The sequence below is a fragment of the Hippocampus zosterae genome, chromosome 7 (assembly GCF_025434085.1).
Source record: "Hippocampus zosterae strain Florida chromosome 7, ASM2543408v3, whole genome shotgun sequence".
Taxonomy (NCBI): Eukaryota; Metazoa; Chordata; class Actinopteri; order Syngnathiformes; family Syngnathidae; genus Hippocampus; species Hippocampus zosterae.
In genome coordinates this window covers 19,455,623-19,471,626 of record NC_067457.1, presented here as the reverse complement: position 1 = coordinate 19,471,626, position 16,004 = coordinate 19,455,623, and the positions used below count along the sequence as shown (strand labels likewise).

Here is a 16,004-nt window from a genome sequence, read left to right as displayed (position 1 = left end):
CCAGAATGTGGATGTAGAATGCAGACGGGGATTAGTGAATTTGTAGAGGAAAAAATAAAATTAGTTACATAAGTTGTTTTGATGCCGCCTGTAAATAAGTTTACCGAGTTCTTGCTGTAATTCTAACGTTTACCAGTAGGCTAAACATAGAACAAAAGCAGGTCAGTAGTGCGATCTGTCCCAGCCAGACACATGACTCCAGTTAGTGAAACCAAACTATACCGTTGCCAAACTGTCAGAGAAATGGGAGTAGCCCGCGAGACTTAGGAAATGAATCGTTAACTGAATTAGATATTTAGAGATATAGAATATTCGTCATTAAAATAAACCGCTGTACTTTTCTGAGGCGGCATAAATGTATTTTTTGTGATTTAATAAAATCTAAATATTTGTCGTTTTCGGTTGCAGGGGAGGGCGGATTAGTTGTCAAGGAGGAAATGTCATTGGGTAAATCTGTGACAGACGGCCACATTACCCAATCAGCTCTTGCTATAGTCAAGTCTATAACCCAATCTCCTTAGTTATGCAAATTTTGTCGAAGTTTTTTTTTCTGTGGAGCACTCTTTGGTTATCCGCATTGAGCTTAATCGACAGCGCACTTTATGTTAACATTAATGACGTCTTTGGGCTTTGAACATTAAAACGACAAGCGGTCTACTACAAGGGATTGAAAGGAAGCGTGTTTCGCTATGTTTGTTCCAAGGGGTTTACGGTAATTGGTCATAAAGCTGGTAGCTTAGTACCTAGCATAGCGTTTGCTAACCAACGAGTTCGCCGGTACAGGCGGACCTCTTTGTCTGACAGGGGAAGGCGTGCTCATTGTTCAGGCTTTTCCCTTTGTCCGCTCGGGGGGAAAAAAGAGGAACTGTTGAAGCCAGCATTACATATTTATTCGCAGCGCCAACGTATTTAGAAAATGCAAGTCGCGAAAAAATACTTCACAGAAGGCCTGATTCAGTTGACCATCCTGCTCAGTTTGATTGGAGTTCGCGTGGACATCGACAGCTACTTGAGCGGCTACTACTCGCCTCTGATTGAAATTAACTTGGGTCCCAGCTCAGCCTACACCCAGACGCCCTTCCATAACTTAAGAGACACTCTCGGGGGATACACCGTGCACCCCAAATGCCCCGAATTGGACTACTTTTTTGCAAGTCGCCGGCTTCTGGAGGAGGTTCGGACTCTGGGCTCTCCGCGGTTCCCCACGCAGCTGAACGCATGGCTGGTGCACCAAGTGTCGCCCGTTGACAAGTCTGACGGTGGACAGCCTTCAACTAGCAGCAGCGCAGACACCGAGCCGGACCCAGAAAGCTACCAAGCCAGCGATGACAGGAACCAAGAGCTTCAGCGATCATCCCCACCTGGGCCTTGTGTCAGCAGGGTTATAACAGAGGCAAGTATGTCGTGTGATGTTGCATAAAGCTCAGCAAAGTAAGAAAGTGATGAAGTAGATGAGACGAGAAGTAGAAATGGATACTTGTGTGAACTGAGTTAAAGCTGTTGTGTAAAAGCAGAAAATAGTCAACTAAAAGTACGGGCTGTGGAACGTACACGAGTAAAAAAATATACCTGTATACAGTATCATACAGTGAATACCTATCTTATCGATTTACTATAAAGCAATACAATTATTACTTTTGTCACTGACGAGTGCCATCTCTGAGCCAAAGAACTATGTTGAAGTGATTTGAGTTTCCTTCGTGGCAGAAGTTGTTGTTTTGCTCCCCATCTTGTGGCATCTACAGGCAAATATAACTTTCTGGGAAGCAATTACTTGTGAAATATCACAAAAATTTCCACCCAGGCCTTCTGATAGCAGGGTTTTATAAGAATTAAGTGTGAGTATTTAACTTGCATAAACCATGACAAAAAAAATTAAAGTACTGTACTCACTCTCTACTGAAATAGAAGGACAGAGTAAAAGTAGAACACAGCATACTCAGAAATTTATTGCGTAAAAAATGACGCACGGTATGTTATGCTTTTCGGAACCCCGACTTATTTGCGGTTCTCTATCGGCAGAGTCGCCTTTTTTGTACCTCTTAGATATAAAGCAATAAAAAGTATTACTTTTGCGCCAGCCAATGAACCTCTCCGGGGCGGGGGTGGGGGCGGGGGGACGGTGTCAATTGCGGATTTTCACAATTTGCAGAGCACCATCTGATCCCCATGTTTATAACTTTGTACCATGAAAAACAACTCGGAGATCATGCCCGCAGTTGACGTTACCCCTCTCGACTTACAGTACATATTTCGAACGCGTCAACATCCACAGCGATAACAAAAACAAACAAGCCCATTCTGACAAAGTAAGGAGTTGAAAGTACAGAATACTGTTTTCAGATGATGGGAGTAAAAGTTAACCAAACGGGGAGCGTGTGGAGGGGTGGGGGGATTCAGAAAAAAATATTCAAGTGCAGATACCTGAAACATCAAATTTTGTTGCACTTCCACCAATGAACCCCATGCCACCTTCACATCCCAAACTACATTTAAATCGGCGATCTTTGCGGTTAAACAAGCAGGGCATGCTATTCTGAGCATGTGAAGTCAGCAGAATGTTAAACAAGGACGTCCGTCCAAGTGTGTTGAAATGGGGACCCGGAACAATAGAGTTGAATGTTCGTAGCGTGAGGCTTGTCTGAGAAGTGGATTATTTTGAAGAGCTGACGGCACCTAACTGGTCGAGCTAGCTAGTGATGTCATCTTTTCTGCAAGTAAGCAAGTGCTTGCCATGCTCGATTGAACACAAGCCCTGCAACACTGTCATATACTCTAAAATGCGTCACCAAATGTCAGTAGCGGTGGTTCGACCCACTCATGTGCCCTCGTGTCATTTTTTCCAAAAATCATCTCTCGATGCCCGTGACAAGAAGAACAATGAAATCCTCTTCCACAGGATTGCAAAACTGGCCTGACTTGAACCCCACTGAAAAAATAGTGTGCTATTGTCAAGAGGAAGCTGAGCAAACAGAAACTCCGAAATGCACACGATCCCGATGGCCGGCGTCAACGCAACTTGGCCCGCAATAACACCCGACCTGTCCTAAAGGCTGAGCCCATTTCAAAGAAGGCCCAACAAAGGTCACAAGACTTCGATACGCTTTTCAGAAGGCAAACAGATTGAAAGGAATGGACTTTCCCTTTCCATTTCACTCCCAATTTGCTTGGAATATAACACGAGTGGATTCATTGACATCACCCGGACGGTTCTAGCGAGCTTGCCGGCAATTCTCCATCAAATAAGCAAGTTCTTGTCAAGCGCCAGAATTAAATGAACACAACCCGCTTAAATCTCAACGCTGCTCTCCCAGATGTCATTTTGCGTCACATGCCATGTCAGGAACATTTCCCGGGCTTTGATATGAACGGAAAACGCCTTGTGGGTTTGTTCCGTCTTGGGAGCACTTGATGCGTCCGCCAGTTGGGTAATCATATCTCCTTTCTCCAGACCTAAACGGCCAGCTGTGGCTCTTGAGAGGTGGAGAAAGTGGGGCGAAGACCTGCGCCCTGCCCATATATGAATATTGCCCCCTCCCCGCCCACACCTTTGATATTTGAAAGCATTAAAAGTGCTCAGACATAGCTTGGAGAGCGGTCAAATCATATTTTCACCCCTATAATTTACTGTACAGTCACATCAATTACAACAAACGAGACCTTATCTCGTCACAGCAGAAAATAATAGTCGGTGATAACAAGAATATTATGCGCTCTGCTGACTTGGATTGTTGAAACTGCTACATAGTTGTCCGAAAACTTTTAATCATCACTTTCATGCACACAAGCACTTGCTTACAGAATTCAAATTTGTCCCAAAGGGCCCTCGTGCAGTTTTTGTTTTTTTTCCTTGTAAAAGTTAAGTTCGGTTTCAGTTCCATCTGGTGTTTGAACAGCTGCTCATGAAAACAAACGTCTCGGTCTCATCTTTCCTTTAATTTGCAAGAATAAAAAAAAACAAAAATGACAGAACAAATTTTTCAACCAAAATGCAGAGCTTACAGCGCTTGTGTTTTGAATCATTTTAATCCTTTTTCGAAAACTTCATTCCTCACCATCTGTCTGCGTGTGTCCTGCCAGGAGGACGAGGACGAGGAGGAGGAGGAGGATGATGTCATTAAACAAGAGGCGGAATCTGCTCCTGTCACTCAGCTGGCACTCAGTTCCACTTTGGAACAAGAGGTATGGATGGGATGGCCCTTGTTGGTTCGGCCCCAATTATTTGTCAACAAACGCTGTTGGACTTAGGAACACCTTACGTTCCAGAATTGTTATTTTGACGTGATCTGTCAAATTTCCCTTGCCGCCTCCGCGATTATGTTCAAGAAGTGTGACCACTCCTTTTTTTTTTCCCCCTCAGTCCAATGAAAACTAAATTAGCATGCAAATCATTGACTGATTAATGCCGCATGAACACGTTTTTGTCACATTCTTATTTCCTAATTATGGAGGTAATATCACAATACTCAAAGGCGTATGTTCTTCTTTGGCTGTGAAATCAACTTATAGTGTCGTTCAGTTGCAACTTTTTTTTCCTTGCGGTGAACTGCGCCACAACGCACGCCACACATTTTTCAAATGATTGTTATCTATTCATTTGGTGTTGTAGCCGTAGAGTCAACTTTAACTTTATGGCTGACATTGCCTAGCAAATTAAAAACAAAAACAACAACAACAAAACAAAAAACTGGATTGGCCGAGACGAGATCCAAAAGACAAAACAAAAAGGCTCGCAGCAGCGACAGTGCAACTGTCAAAATCGAGCATGAAATCCTGCCAAGCATGTTTAACCTTGATTTGTGATCCGCCTGCAGTGTGCGCTCGATGGCATCGCTTCACTGTCTCAGTCACCGCGTGGCCCGCCGCCCACGACCGACTTTGACCAGCACTGGAGCCGTTTCCTCTCGATGCCCGTCGCTAACCTCGACGTAAGTTGTCATGTCACGGTCAGATCATGGGTTTTTTTGTTTTGTTTTTTTGCAAAAGCCTAAATTGGGCTGCCTTTGTAGGACTTGGACTCTCTCGTTACCGAGCGCCTGTCAGACCTGGACATAGACAGCAGCAGCGACATCAACCTGGACGCCGCTTTGCTGGACGCCATGGTAACCAGCGGCGGCGCATTTGACGGCAGGCAGCAGAGGCCGTTATTCCGACAGGAATCCAGCGGCTCCGCCTGCTCGGACGCTTCGGCGGGAATGGCCCTGGGGCTGGCCGCGCTCCCGTTCGCCTCGGTGTGTAGCTTAAGTGACGGCGCGTCGTTGCAAAGCGCGCCGGGCGACTGCTTGGATGAGGCCGTCTTTGACCAGATCAATCAATTGGGGTTGGAGGGCTTGGAAAACATGGACTCCTCGCCGCTGATGGATTCTTTGGGAAACATAAACCCAGACATCCTTGAGGATTTGGACTCCGACTCTGGTCTCTCCCTGGAGAGCAGCTCTGGAGGTGCGGTCTCCCCAGGTGGGTTCTTCTTTCATACCCTTTTGAGTGCATTCTCATTGCCTCATTTTAACCCATCGGTACTTTTCGAGAGATTTTTACCAGCTATCGAACCGTCTTGTTAGGTGCTTTTCGTACTCGTTTTTGTTAGTAGCACCAAAACTGAAGTGTCCCGCCCGAGATTTGTCCTTTGAGCTAATCAACCAAATCATCTTGGCTCGCTCAGGCTCATCCGAGATGTCATCGTCGTCCAGCTCGTGCGAAGATGAATGCGGAGCGACGGGTTACAGCAGCGAGGTGGATTCCCTCCCCTTCAAGGGTGTTTTGGACCGTGCCACCGCGTGGCCCCGGGTGGATCTCAGCGAGCGCGTGTGGCACGACCACAGCTACTCGTCTTCGGCCTTTTTGAACCTGCCACCGGTCACCCTCCCCCACAAAGGCATCAAGGAGGAGCCTTCGAGCGAAGACGAGGGGCCCACTTTCGAGCAGCGGGAGATGAGTCGCGACGAGCTACGCGCCCGCGCCATGTGCATCCCGTTTTCCGTCCTGGAGATCGTCAACATGCCCGTGGAGGAGTTCCTGGAGATCGTCGACGGGCACGGCTTCTCCCCCGAACAGGTGACGCTTCTCCGGGACATCCGGCGGCGGGGCAAGAACAAGCTGGCGGCGCAGAACTGCCGCAAGCGCAAACTGGATGCCATCACGGGGCTCCAGGAGGAGGTGGAGCGGCTCCACGCCCAGAGGGACCGGTTGCTGAGGGAGAAACAAATCACGGCCAAGACCATGGGGGCCGTGGGGCAGCAGATACAGCAGCTCACCAGAGACGTCCTGGCTCGCCTGACGGATGATTCGGGACGGCCCCTGAACCCGGACCGATTCACCCTGCAGTGCGGGGCCAACGGGAGGGTGGTGGTTCAGCCCGTGAGAAGGCCGGCCGTCTCCGCGTCGTCCAGCAATAAAACGGACAAGAGGAAGAAGGGGAAAAAGCAATGACGCGGTATTTCTTTGTTCAACCTCAAGCGGAACTTTCTTGCCTTTCTCCGGCTGCGGGATTGCCTTACCAAGGTCTGCGCGCGCGCGTGTCAAACCACTGCTGTTGGGGAGTGTTATCAAGCTGCCAAAAAAGGAGAAACTCATCATCAAAAAAAAAAAAAGATAAAAATGACTCCTGGGGGGGGGGGGTAAATGTAGCTTATACACTGGACATCCTAAGCTTATTTCAGATGAACACGTTGGAAGGAAAGTTTGTATGCGACTCCCAAGTGATGCAAACCACTCGCTTAGCGTGCCTGCAAATATCAAAATGGATCACAAATGAATGCTGGCCAGTCTCAGCTTACGTGTCAGCATGGCCGGCCAGCCGAGATTACGGGGACGTCTTGTTTGAAATGCATCCTCTCAGCGTCGCTGCGACTCCCAGCAGGTGTTTCAAGGCTGTATTTATTAAACCATTTTGAAGTGCGAGAAATGCTTTCACACGCATCAAAAGCTGACAAATGGCAGCAGGTTTTTTTTTTCTATAATTGCAACCATATCGTGGAAAGAGAAATGGCAAATGACATATCTGATGTTTACAGACTTCTTTCGGATTTTTGCAAGTGTGTGCTGTATTCGAGTTTGAAATAAGATGAGAGATTGTGTTGCTTATGTCTTGATGACATCAACGGAATACCAATGATTAAACTGACAAGGCCTTAAGTTGCATTGGATAGTTTGCGATGTGCATGATCCACAATTTGAAATCATCATTAATTGGTTTAAAGCACCATTTGTACTCATTTGAGAGATTTGCCAGCATTATTTTCTACCTTTCCACCTGAGTTCATTTTAAAACTTGAGGGGGGGGGGGGGGGGAAACGTTGAAAAATATATTAAGTGCGCTTAACTATCACTCCGGTCATTGGTAAAATGTCACTGATCCTAAACTATCCCCTTGAAGATACAATCACATTTTATGTTTGGGACCGTTTGAAAAGTATTTAGTGAAGGTTGCTGTGTTCAAAAAGAAGATCAATAGATTGGCATCCACAATTTAGTTGATTCTTTCTTTGGTTCTCACATTTTCCATTTTTATCTGCTTTAACCAAGTGTTTACTTTTTAATTTGACTTGGTATAAAAATGTTCTCCCCCTCTTCTCTCCATCATTGCTGGCCAGATGTCTTTGATTGCATGGTGTTGTTGGATGTGCTAGTCTGTTTTCTTCTTGGGGGGACTTCAAGATGGTTTCTGACATGATTCTGATTAAAAATATAAACAATGCATGTCTCTTTCTTGTTAACACTTTCCTACATTGTCAATGCTAAGTGTTTGAGTCACACCAAATCAAAATGAACTGCTTCAGGGACCTTAGTGGTTCTGTCACAATACAGCTGTTGAATTTTGAAGTTTTGTTTTTAGGTGATCTAACAATACTGTAATAATACAGCTTTTAATGTTAACAATGCTTCAACTATTGCCATAATCCAATAAATAGTATTACTAAATCTTCATTTAAAAAAAACCTACGTAATATATACGCTTTTGGACTGCGGAACGATTCAAGGACAGTTTGTTTATGAAAGTGGAACGATTCGATAAACTGTAATAGGGCTCAATTCCAGAGGGTATGAATGAATTCATGACGTCATCTCACATACATTGGACCTGTCACTTATGTAAATGTACCATTTCCTTCCTTAATAGAGAGCTCCAATAAAAGTGCAATTCCATATTTATCTCCACATATTTCAAAGTGAAACTATTCGGTTTTATCTGATAAGCTGGCATATTTTTTTTAAAAATGATATATATATATATATATATATATATATATATATAAACCTGTTTTTGTTAGACCCCTACCTAAAAAAATCAAGCATTCATATTCAGCACTATATACCATTTTGTCTACCTTTCTAACTTGCTTTGTGGTTCTCGCTGCGAGTTGATAAGTATTAAAAATCTATCAACAAATTCATGTCACAATCTTGTTCAGTGTGCCTCGTCTTCAACCCTTCAAATACCGTTAACCGTATTCCTTGGGCCACTATGTCATGAAATTACTGTACATGTACCTGTACACTAGAGCTTACTGATAAAATACAAACTGCTCTGGATGGATGGTTGAATATATAGTGGATAAACATGAAGGGGAATTACAACATTAATATTAGTTCAAGTGGTATTCATCGAATTCCGTCACTGGACCCACGTTTGTGGAGAAAAAAAACACTACCATTTGGTTCCCGGAAGTGAAAATAACGAAGAGCAACGCGCCTTTTCCGTCCAGGCTTCCGTAGGAGGCCAGAAGCTAGCTTGCTTGGCGCCTGTGCGAGTTGGAATAAAGAAGCTGACCGCGTGTTCACCGTCCATCGCCGAATTGTTTTTAGGTGAGTCGAAAACGTGCGTTTTCACGGAGGCAACGACTGCGCCGTAATTACTGCACCGCTCCTTTTTAAAACGCTCCTTTCTTTGAGCTAATAGGCTCACTCTCCGTGTGTCTCGCGCGCGCGTGTGTATGTTCTAACCGTCCAAGTTATCCCTTGCGTGGACGTTTCCAGTCGTTGGTTAACGGAACTTGAGGATTAATTCAGCCGCTTCAAAAGTCAAACTGGGCGTCCGTGGAGCCTTTTAACATCCGCACCAAGTTATTGTCGGCTTTATTCCGTTTCTACGACAAATCATAGGTCGAGTGCGCCACCGCATCCCCCAACGATAAACAGTAATCTGCGCCGACTTGGGGTCTTTAACCACGATCCAACAGTTACCTGGAGAACATCGTTCTTACAGAAACTTGCTCTATGTCGCGCAAAACGTGTCCCGTAGCTTAGTGTGATGCAGGCTTCCAGTATCTCAGGGTTCTGTAGGTTAAGCTGGTCTAGACCCAACAAAATTACTCTGGTGCGTCAGCTTGATTTTAAGTGTGTGAATACTTTTTATGAACACTTGAAATCTTACTGTTTATTATCTCTTTTTAATAGAGGACAGCATGGGCAAGAAGCAGAATACCAAGAGTAGGAGGGATTCTCAGGGGGGGCAGGGCACACAAGAGGAACCTGAGGAATTTGTGGTGGAAAAAGTTCTGGACCAGCGTATTGTGAATGGGAAGGTGGAGTTCTTCCTCAAGTGGAAAGGATTTACAGAGTGAGTTGCCTCGGGACAGATCCCCCGATACCCCCCTCCATGCTGTGTTCAAAGGGCTTCCCCGTTATGGGGTCTGTCCATTTAATTCTGTCGTTGCATGAGGACCCTGCACATTTGCATCCAATCCGGTGTGAAGTAGTCTTATGGGGTACCGGTCTGATCTTGCTTGTTATTTTTATTGTTTAAAAAAAAAACTTCAATTTTGCTCATTCAGAGCTGACAACACCTGGGAACCAGAGGAGAACTTGGATTGTCCGGAGCTCATCAACGCTTTTCTCGAAGCCCAGAAGAACATAAAGGAGAAGTCGGCTTCTCTGAAGAGAAAGGCGCCCGCGGACGAAACCGAGATGGATGCGAAGAAAAAAGATGCCGTAAGTAGTTCCGAATTCACGCTTTTGCGATTGTTTCGCCGCGCAACACGAAACGAACGACACTTTGCTACAATGTAATCATTTACTGTCGCACAGCCACTCATTCGTTTAGAAATCACCATGTACAAATTATGTCCAAATTAGCTTTCTTTTTTTCCCCCCACTCTAGTGTCATGTGACACATTAGCTTATTACAAGGTCTCAGGTGTGTTTGGGGAGCATGTCTATGTTGTGCTGTCACTCCCAAACGACTACCCGGTAATTGCATCTCCCCAAAGACGCCTCGTTTTGGGTGCCACTCCATAGCGGGAATTGCTATGATTCATAAGGCGTGACGCTTCGGTCTGCTCTGTGACATCGTAGCAACAGCCGCGGCATGAAGTCAACAAACAAGAAGCACAAATATCTTTGAAAGCTTGCCCCCCCCCCCCCCCACACACCCCACGTACATACGCGATAATAATAATAATATATTTTATTTATAAGCGCCTTTCAAGAAACCCAAGGACACTTTACAAAAACAATCTGCTAATACTATCCCCATTTTACAGCCCGAGAAGCCCAGAGGCTTTGCGAGGAAACTCGATCCAGAAAGAATCATCGGTGCGACGGACAGCAGCGGGGAGTTGATGTTCTTGATGAAATGGTAAGACGTTTATTAAGTACCCGCCCAAAAGACATGGAACAAGTTAACAGTAGCAATTTCTCATCACGTGTTTCTGCAAGAATAAAATAAATAAAGGGATGGGTACGGTTGCTCTAACCGGTCCGGGCAAAGAAATGCTACTAGTGATTTTAAAAAAAAAATCTTGAGGTAGTTCCATTCATTTTTCACTGCAGGAAAGACTCTGACGAAGCCGACCTCGTCCCGGCCCGCGAGGCCAACACCAAGTGCCCTCAAGTGGTCATCGCCTTCTACGAGGAGAGGCTAACATGGCACTCGTGTCCAGAGGATGAAGCTCAGTAGTCGCTGCCAGCGGGGGCCGCCTTGCACCTCCTTTAACCACCCACGCCCCCCTTTTTTCCTCAGGACTGACTCTCCTTCGTTGGCCCGGCCTTCTAGTTTTAGCTGTTGTAGGATTTTTTTGGGAAGAAGGGGTGAGGGTTGTTTAGTCCATCTTCAAAACGGACCGTCGGAGATGGCAATTGTTCCGCACGATCGATATGTCCGCAAAAGTGTTCCATTTTAAAGATGCGTTGTTGGCGGCAGTTGCCGCTTGTTCCCAGAATTGCTTTTGGTTGCGCGTAACGTATGGTGTCCGCATGCCGTTTGCTTTCGCCATCTCGCGGGCAAGTTTTGTCTGTCGTCATTTTCCTTCTGTTGTTTTGTCACCATAGTGTTGTTGTTTTTTTTGTGTAAATATTGCTTTGACTCCCAATAAAGTTTTTTTACCAAATTTCCACTCGAAATTTAATTCTGTCACAATTGGCCACCCCGTTTCAATATTGATCATATTCTAAAGTCTCTAAAATGATACTTCTTACTACACATTTGCCACTAATCATTCTTTGAGCCAACATCGAACATTAAGGACAAGGGTGGGGGAATATCTCGCTTCTCCCGCTCTGTTTCCAGGGTTGGTCATGGTCCTGTTTCAAATTCCTCTGTGCCCAACTTTTAAGGTCCGCTAATTATGGTTAGTCCCCCATAATTCATACGATGTGGTGACAAGATATATCATTTAATGAGATAAGTTCATGTCGAGGTTTGGACAAATCTAAAGGCAGCTCTGTCATCTCTTCCATGCACATTTCTTGGGGACATGAAGCTGTATGTGAACGCAGATATACCGAACCGTGATGGTCATTTATTGAATCATTCAGTTTTATGCTGCAATAATCAAGGTTGACTTCTAGTGACTTTTTTTTTCAGCAGCATGAAGCTTCACTCTTTGGAATATATGTGGTTTATCCAAATGCATGAAAGGATCCCAATACTGCACATACGTCAGTACCATCATGCAGTTGAGTAAACATTTTAGAAATTGCACCAATGACTGGAAAAGCCATGACTGCACCCACCACAAAGACCCTAGCTAGGACTGTCTGCACATTTTACAAGCTGGTGTTCGTGAATTACTTGACTTTACTGCTGAGCTTCCACCCAGTGTTGGTGTCCTTTACATTTTTTTAAAATTCATGTGGTATATGTGTGAATATGCAAGCGTTAATGACATATTGATTCAAGTCATATTGCTTATTTAAGGGTCTTCAGGGATTTTGAAGGACCATTTTCCCATCACTATCGTGCAAAATATTTAACTTAATTTGAGGCTCAGAGTGATGTTTCACTACCTGAAATGTACGCATTTTCACATTTTTTACCCCCCACTGGTATACTTTAATCTAGAACGTAAGGTTTGCTACCTCTTGGTTATGTAAACTTGATTCAATCAAACCATTATAGTAATACTGTTTATTCACATTAATTTGCTCCAACTTGTCGTATCGCATGACTTTAAATGTTTTTACTCGCATTGTTTATGTGCATGTTTGTGAGGCCACGGTCCCCGCCCCCCTGGGCTGACCAGGTGTTAATCATTTAACTATTAACTAATCCCCCTAGCCGTGTGCGGCATGAATAACAGGTGAGCCTTTTTTTTTGTTTTTACTAATATCAACACTATCGTAGTCATACTACTTTTTTAAAGCTCGTATCCAGCGTTGCTCATCTTTTTTTCCTTCTTGTTTTTATATCTTGTGCCAGGAGAAGGCGCGAGCGAGGAAGTTGGCGAGGTTGCCATGAGTGTTTGATTTAGTTCACCAGAGGCTGAACACGCACAGTGGAGCTCTGTCAAGCACAACAAGAGAAAGGTAAGGCACACAATGGAAACACTTGAGTAAATCTATCAACCTTTTATGTGTCGGTTTGTAAAAATGTCCATATTCAAACCAGATTTAATTCGACTTTTCTTTCTTTTGATGGCAAGTGTTCCCAGTATTTTCTCAGGAGTAAAAAAAAGACACATTTCACATTCAGTCTATTTGAAATGTTATTCCAAAAAAAAAGATGCAACCTAACAATGCAATTGTATACAATTGTTTGATAAAAGTATCCTTAAACACGATGTAGACGAGGTACTGAAACATGGTTGTAGCCCACCACAGTTTAATTGGCCAATGTAGCAAATCACGTACGTCGACATGTTTCTTGATCAAATCTGTGCCAAAATTGCAAGTTGTCTTCACTATTAAATAACTGGGACGTTGCTGGCATTTTTGTTTTGTTCCTTAACTAATTTTTAAAATGAGTTGAACCGACCGCTTTTATTGACTGCCGTTCTCCAAGCTAGTTAACCATCATTGTTGGGTTTAAGTAACACTATTATGAGGTGATGCCGTTTATCTATGGCTTCCCACTTGTAACGGCCTTCTGAGGGAAACCATAAGTACAATGTGGTCCGTTTGTCGATTGTGTCAAGTTGGAAGGTAAACGTTGAAGTATTGGGGAAATAATCAAGATTCCCGAAAGAGGCACAACAATTGTTTTGTCCGGCCTAGGAGCTCACGTGACGGTGAGCAGAATGCATTTTGGTCCACAGCCTTATCTGCACTCATTGATTGACCTTACCCCGGCTCAAGTCTCGAATGATTTTGCTCATTAGTGTCGGGAAAACAACAAAAACCGTCACATGAAATATATGCTAACGTATCACGTTTTGACGCCAATTAATGCGCACAGTATTAAAAAAAAAACAATCTTGGAGGGAATGAATTTTTCCTCCGAACTGTTGCACTTTAATAGATGCATTTATTCTGCTGGTTGGCCCGCATTCGTGCTGATTGCGTGCAAAAGAGGCTTTATTGTTTCTAATCCTGTTTTGGTGTTGTGTGCTAAAATCCACCTCCTGTGCTCTTTTATTCGCTTTTCTGCTTATATCAGCTGAACGGCGCGGCACTTCCTGAGTCTTTAAGTTGTGCAAGTACCTTAGCTGTACCAACACACCTGTCACACTTTGGAATTGTTGAATGCAAACGAGCAGCGTGACCGAAGCTGAAGTCAGATTGGGAAAACATATCTGGAAACATATCTTTGAATTCCAAAGGCGCATGCTCACGGAAGGATTCTTGAGATTCTTTGCAGCTCGGCCATCTTGATGTTGTTGACATCTTCAACACGGGTTGGAGTGTGGTGGGGGTGTGGGGGGGGGGATCTACATGTAAGCACATTGCTTCAACCAGGTGATGTCATTCTTGACCAGGAACTGTCGGATGCTCTTTCATGCAACAACTGTTAGAATTGGGTTTTGATTATATTTGATTATTTTTTAAGGCCAGCAAAGAAGGTGATTATGACGTTCGCCGGATGGTTGAGAAAAGCATTGTTGCTGCAGCTTACCCCCCGCTGTGTTGTTGCCTTGTAGGTTCCTACCATGGACAGTATGTTTGACCACCTCGCCAAAACCGTAAGCGCCCAAAATGTTAGCGTGCTACTATTCAATGATTCTCGTCACATCCCCTCCAAGCCTTTGTTTTGTCCCCCCCCACCTCCCCTTCCAGGAGTTTATCAGCGTCTTTGTTGGCAACCCGAGGCTCCACAAACAAGGCCCCTGGCGCGCGCACGTCGACTACGAAATCTGCCTTCACGTGAGTTGCGTGGCGTCCTCGCTCAACATCTCGTTGTCGGCTTCCCCCCCCCCCCCCCCTCTCATGTCGTTGGTCTCTCGCAGACGAACAGCATGTGTTTTCGCAAGAAGGCCTCGACGGTCAGGCGACGTTACAGAGAATTTGTTTGGCTGCGACGTTCCCTGGAGCAAAACGCTCTGATCATGTACGTCCTCGCGTCGCCCCGTTCGATTGAAATGCGGGAATAATGAAGCGCGCGCGCGTTCCCGTCGTCCTCCCAGAGAAATCCCCAAGTTGCCCCCGTGGAATCCTTTCTTCAGCTTGAGGAACGTCGAGCAGGTCCGACAAAGGATGAAGGGCCTGCAGGAGTTTTTAGCGACGTGAGTTTCTCTAAACCGAATGAAGCCCCTCGAACCCCCCCTCCGGGCGACGTATTGACGGCATCCGATTTCCTCCTCTAGCGTTCTCCACACGCCGCTGCTGTTGTCGGACAGTCGACTCCATCTGTTCCTCCAGTCTGACCTAAGCGTGAAAAAGATGCAGAGGTGCGCCCTGGGCAAGACCAGGTACACGGTGGCGGAGGCCATCCAGAGGTTCGACGGCGTCCGCGTGACCCCGTCGGAGGACGACAAGGCCTCGTGCGACTCGGACTGTGAGAGGTAATGACTTTTAAATCGTCCGTCGGGGGGAAGAAAAACGAGGCCGCCGCCGCGTTGACCCGATGCGTCTCCCGGCAGCACCTCCTCGTCGGGCTTGGGCCGAAGCGTGGACAGCACCATCCACGGGAGCTCCCTCCACTTGTTCGAACCTTCCGACGGAGATGCGGAATCGTGCGGTTGTCCGCAAAACGACTCGGTCCAACGCCGAGCGAGCTTCAACGGCGACGGACAAGAGAGTGAATTCTTTCGTTAACCGCCAAAAACTGTTCCCTTCCACCCCCCCCCCCCGTTTCTATTTAAAAAAAAAATAATAATAATAATCCTTCGTGTTTGTTTAATGCCGTTAATTTCATTGTGTGTACTAAAAGAATATTTTGTTTTAAAAAGAAAATGACAGTAAATCTACATTTCAGAATTCTTAATTGTATCCCCATGTTTAGCGTTTTAGCTCCGAGGTCGGTCGGTCGGGCGCGTTTTGGGAAGGGCGGAGTTTTTAGAGAAAAATTTGACGCTACTTTTTTTTTTTTATTATGGTCTGTTTAAAGGATGAATAAACTGTTTTTTGAAGAAAATGTGTTCCAGTACTGTGCTGATTGTTTGTCAAAGTCTGCTGACAATGAGCTGTGCACGAGGCAGCCCAGTAGAGGGAGTAGAGGCATCAGAAGACGCGTCAAGAAGGTAAGCGCCTGCAATCCCGCCCCCCCCACACCCCCCTTCTATCAATTCAATATCTCTGTTAAAATTTTTAGATTGACTTCCTAAGTGACTATATATATATATTTTTTTTTTTTGCAGTTTGCGGTGGTCATGTCTGACCGCACCGTCAACAAAATCATGTAAGTAACTCTG

General features: G+C 45.2%; 3 protein-coding genes and 1 long non-coding RNA gene across 5 annotated transcripts; 3 read left to right on the top strand and 1 right to left on the bottom strand.

Annotated features, from left to right (window-relative positions):
* Positions 1-370: 370 nt before the first annotated feature.
* Positions 371-2,750, bottom strand: LOC127604848 (uncharacterized). Its single transcript, XR_007963428.1, has 2 exons — positions 2,425-2,750; positions 371-1,367 (listed from the first exon to the last, which is right to left on the bottom strand). It is a non-coding gene; the product is annotated as an uncharacterized LOC127604848 (long non-coding RNA).
* Positions 917-7,696, top strand: nfe2l3 (nfe2 like bZIP transcription factor 3). The gene is made up of 5 exons (XM_052072170.1): positions 917-1,393; positions 4,081-4,182; positions 4,815-4,928; positions 5,010-5,457; positions 5,663-7,696. The coding sequence occupies exons 1-5, from the start codon at positions 917-919 to the stop codon at positions 6,427-6,429; spliced, it is 1,908 nt and encodes a 635-aa protein (XP_051928130.1). The 3' UTR covers positions 6,430-7,696.
* A 947-nt stretch (positions 7,697-8,643) lies between these two features.
* On the top strand, positions 8,644-11,327 carry cbx3a (chromobox homolog 3a (HP1 gamma homolog, Drosophila)). Its single transcript, XM_052072179.1, has 5 exons — positions 8,644-8,805; positions 9,397-9,559; positions 9,774-9,930; positions 10,482-10,576; positions 10,771-11,327. Exons 2-5 carry the CDS (start codon positions 9,405-9,407, stop codon positions 10,895-10,897), a joined length of 534 nt encoding a protein of 177 aa, XP_051928139.1. The 5' UTR covers positions 8,644-8,805; positions 9,397-9,404; the 3' UTR covers positions 10,898-11,327.
* A 393-nt stretch (positions 11,328-11,720) lies between these two features.
* Positions 11,721-15,727, top strand: snx10a (sorting nexin 10a). Of its 2 annotated transcripts, XM_052072177.1 has the most exons (8): positions 11,721-12,518; positions 12,638-12,744; positions 14,295-14,336; positions 14,431-14,517; positions 14,601-14,701; positions 14,778-14,876; positions 14,958-15,155; positions 15,234-15,727. In XM_052072177.1, exons 3-8 carry the CDS (start codon positions 14,304-14,306, stop codon positions 15,406-15,408), a joined length of 693 nt encoding a protein of 230 aa, XP_051928137.1. In that variant the 5' UTR covers positions 11,721-12,518; positions 12,638-12,744; positions 14,295-14,303; the 3' UTR covers positions 15,409-15,727. The 2 variants fall into 2 exon arrangements, with proteins under 2 accessions (XP_051928137.1, XP_051928136.1); XM_052072176.1 differs by having other exon boundaries at positions 11,721-12,744.
* Positions 15,728-16,004: the final 277 nt, after the last annotated feature.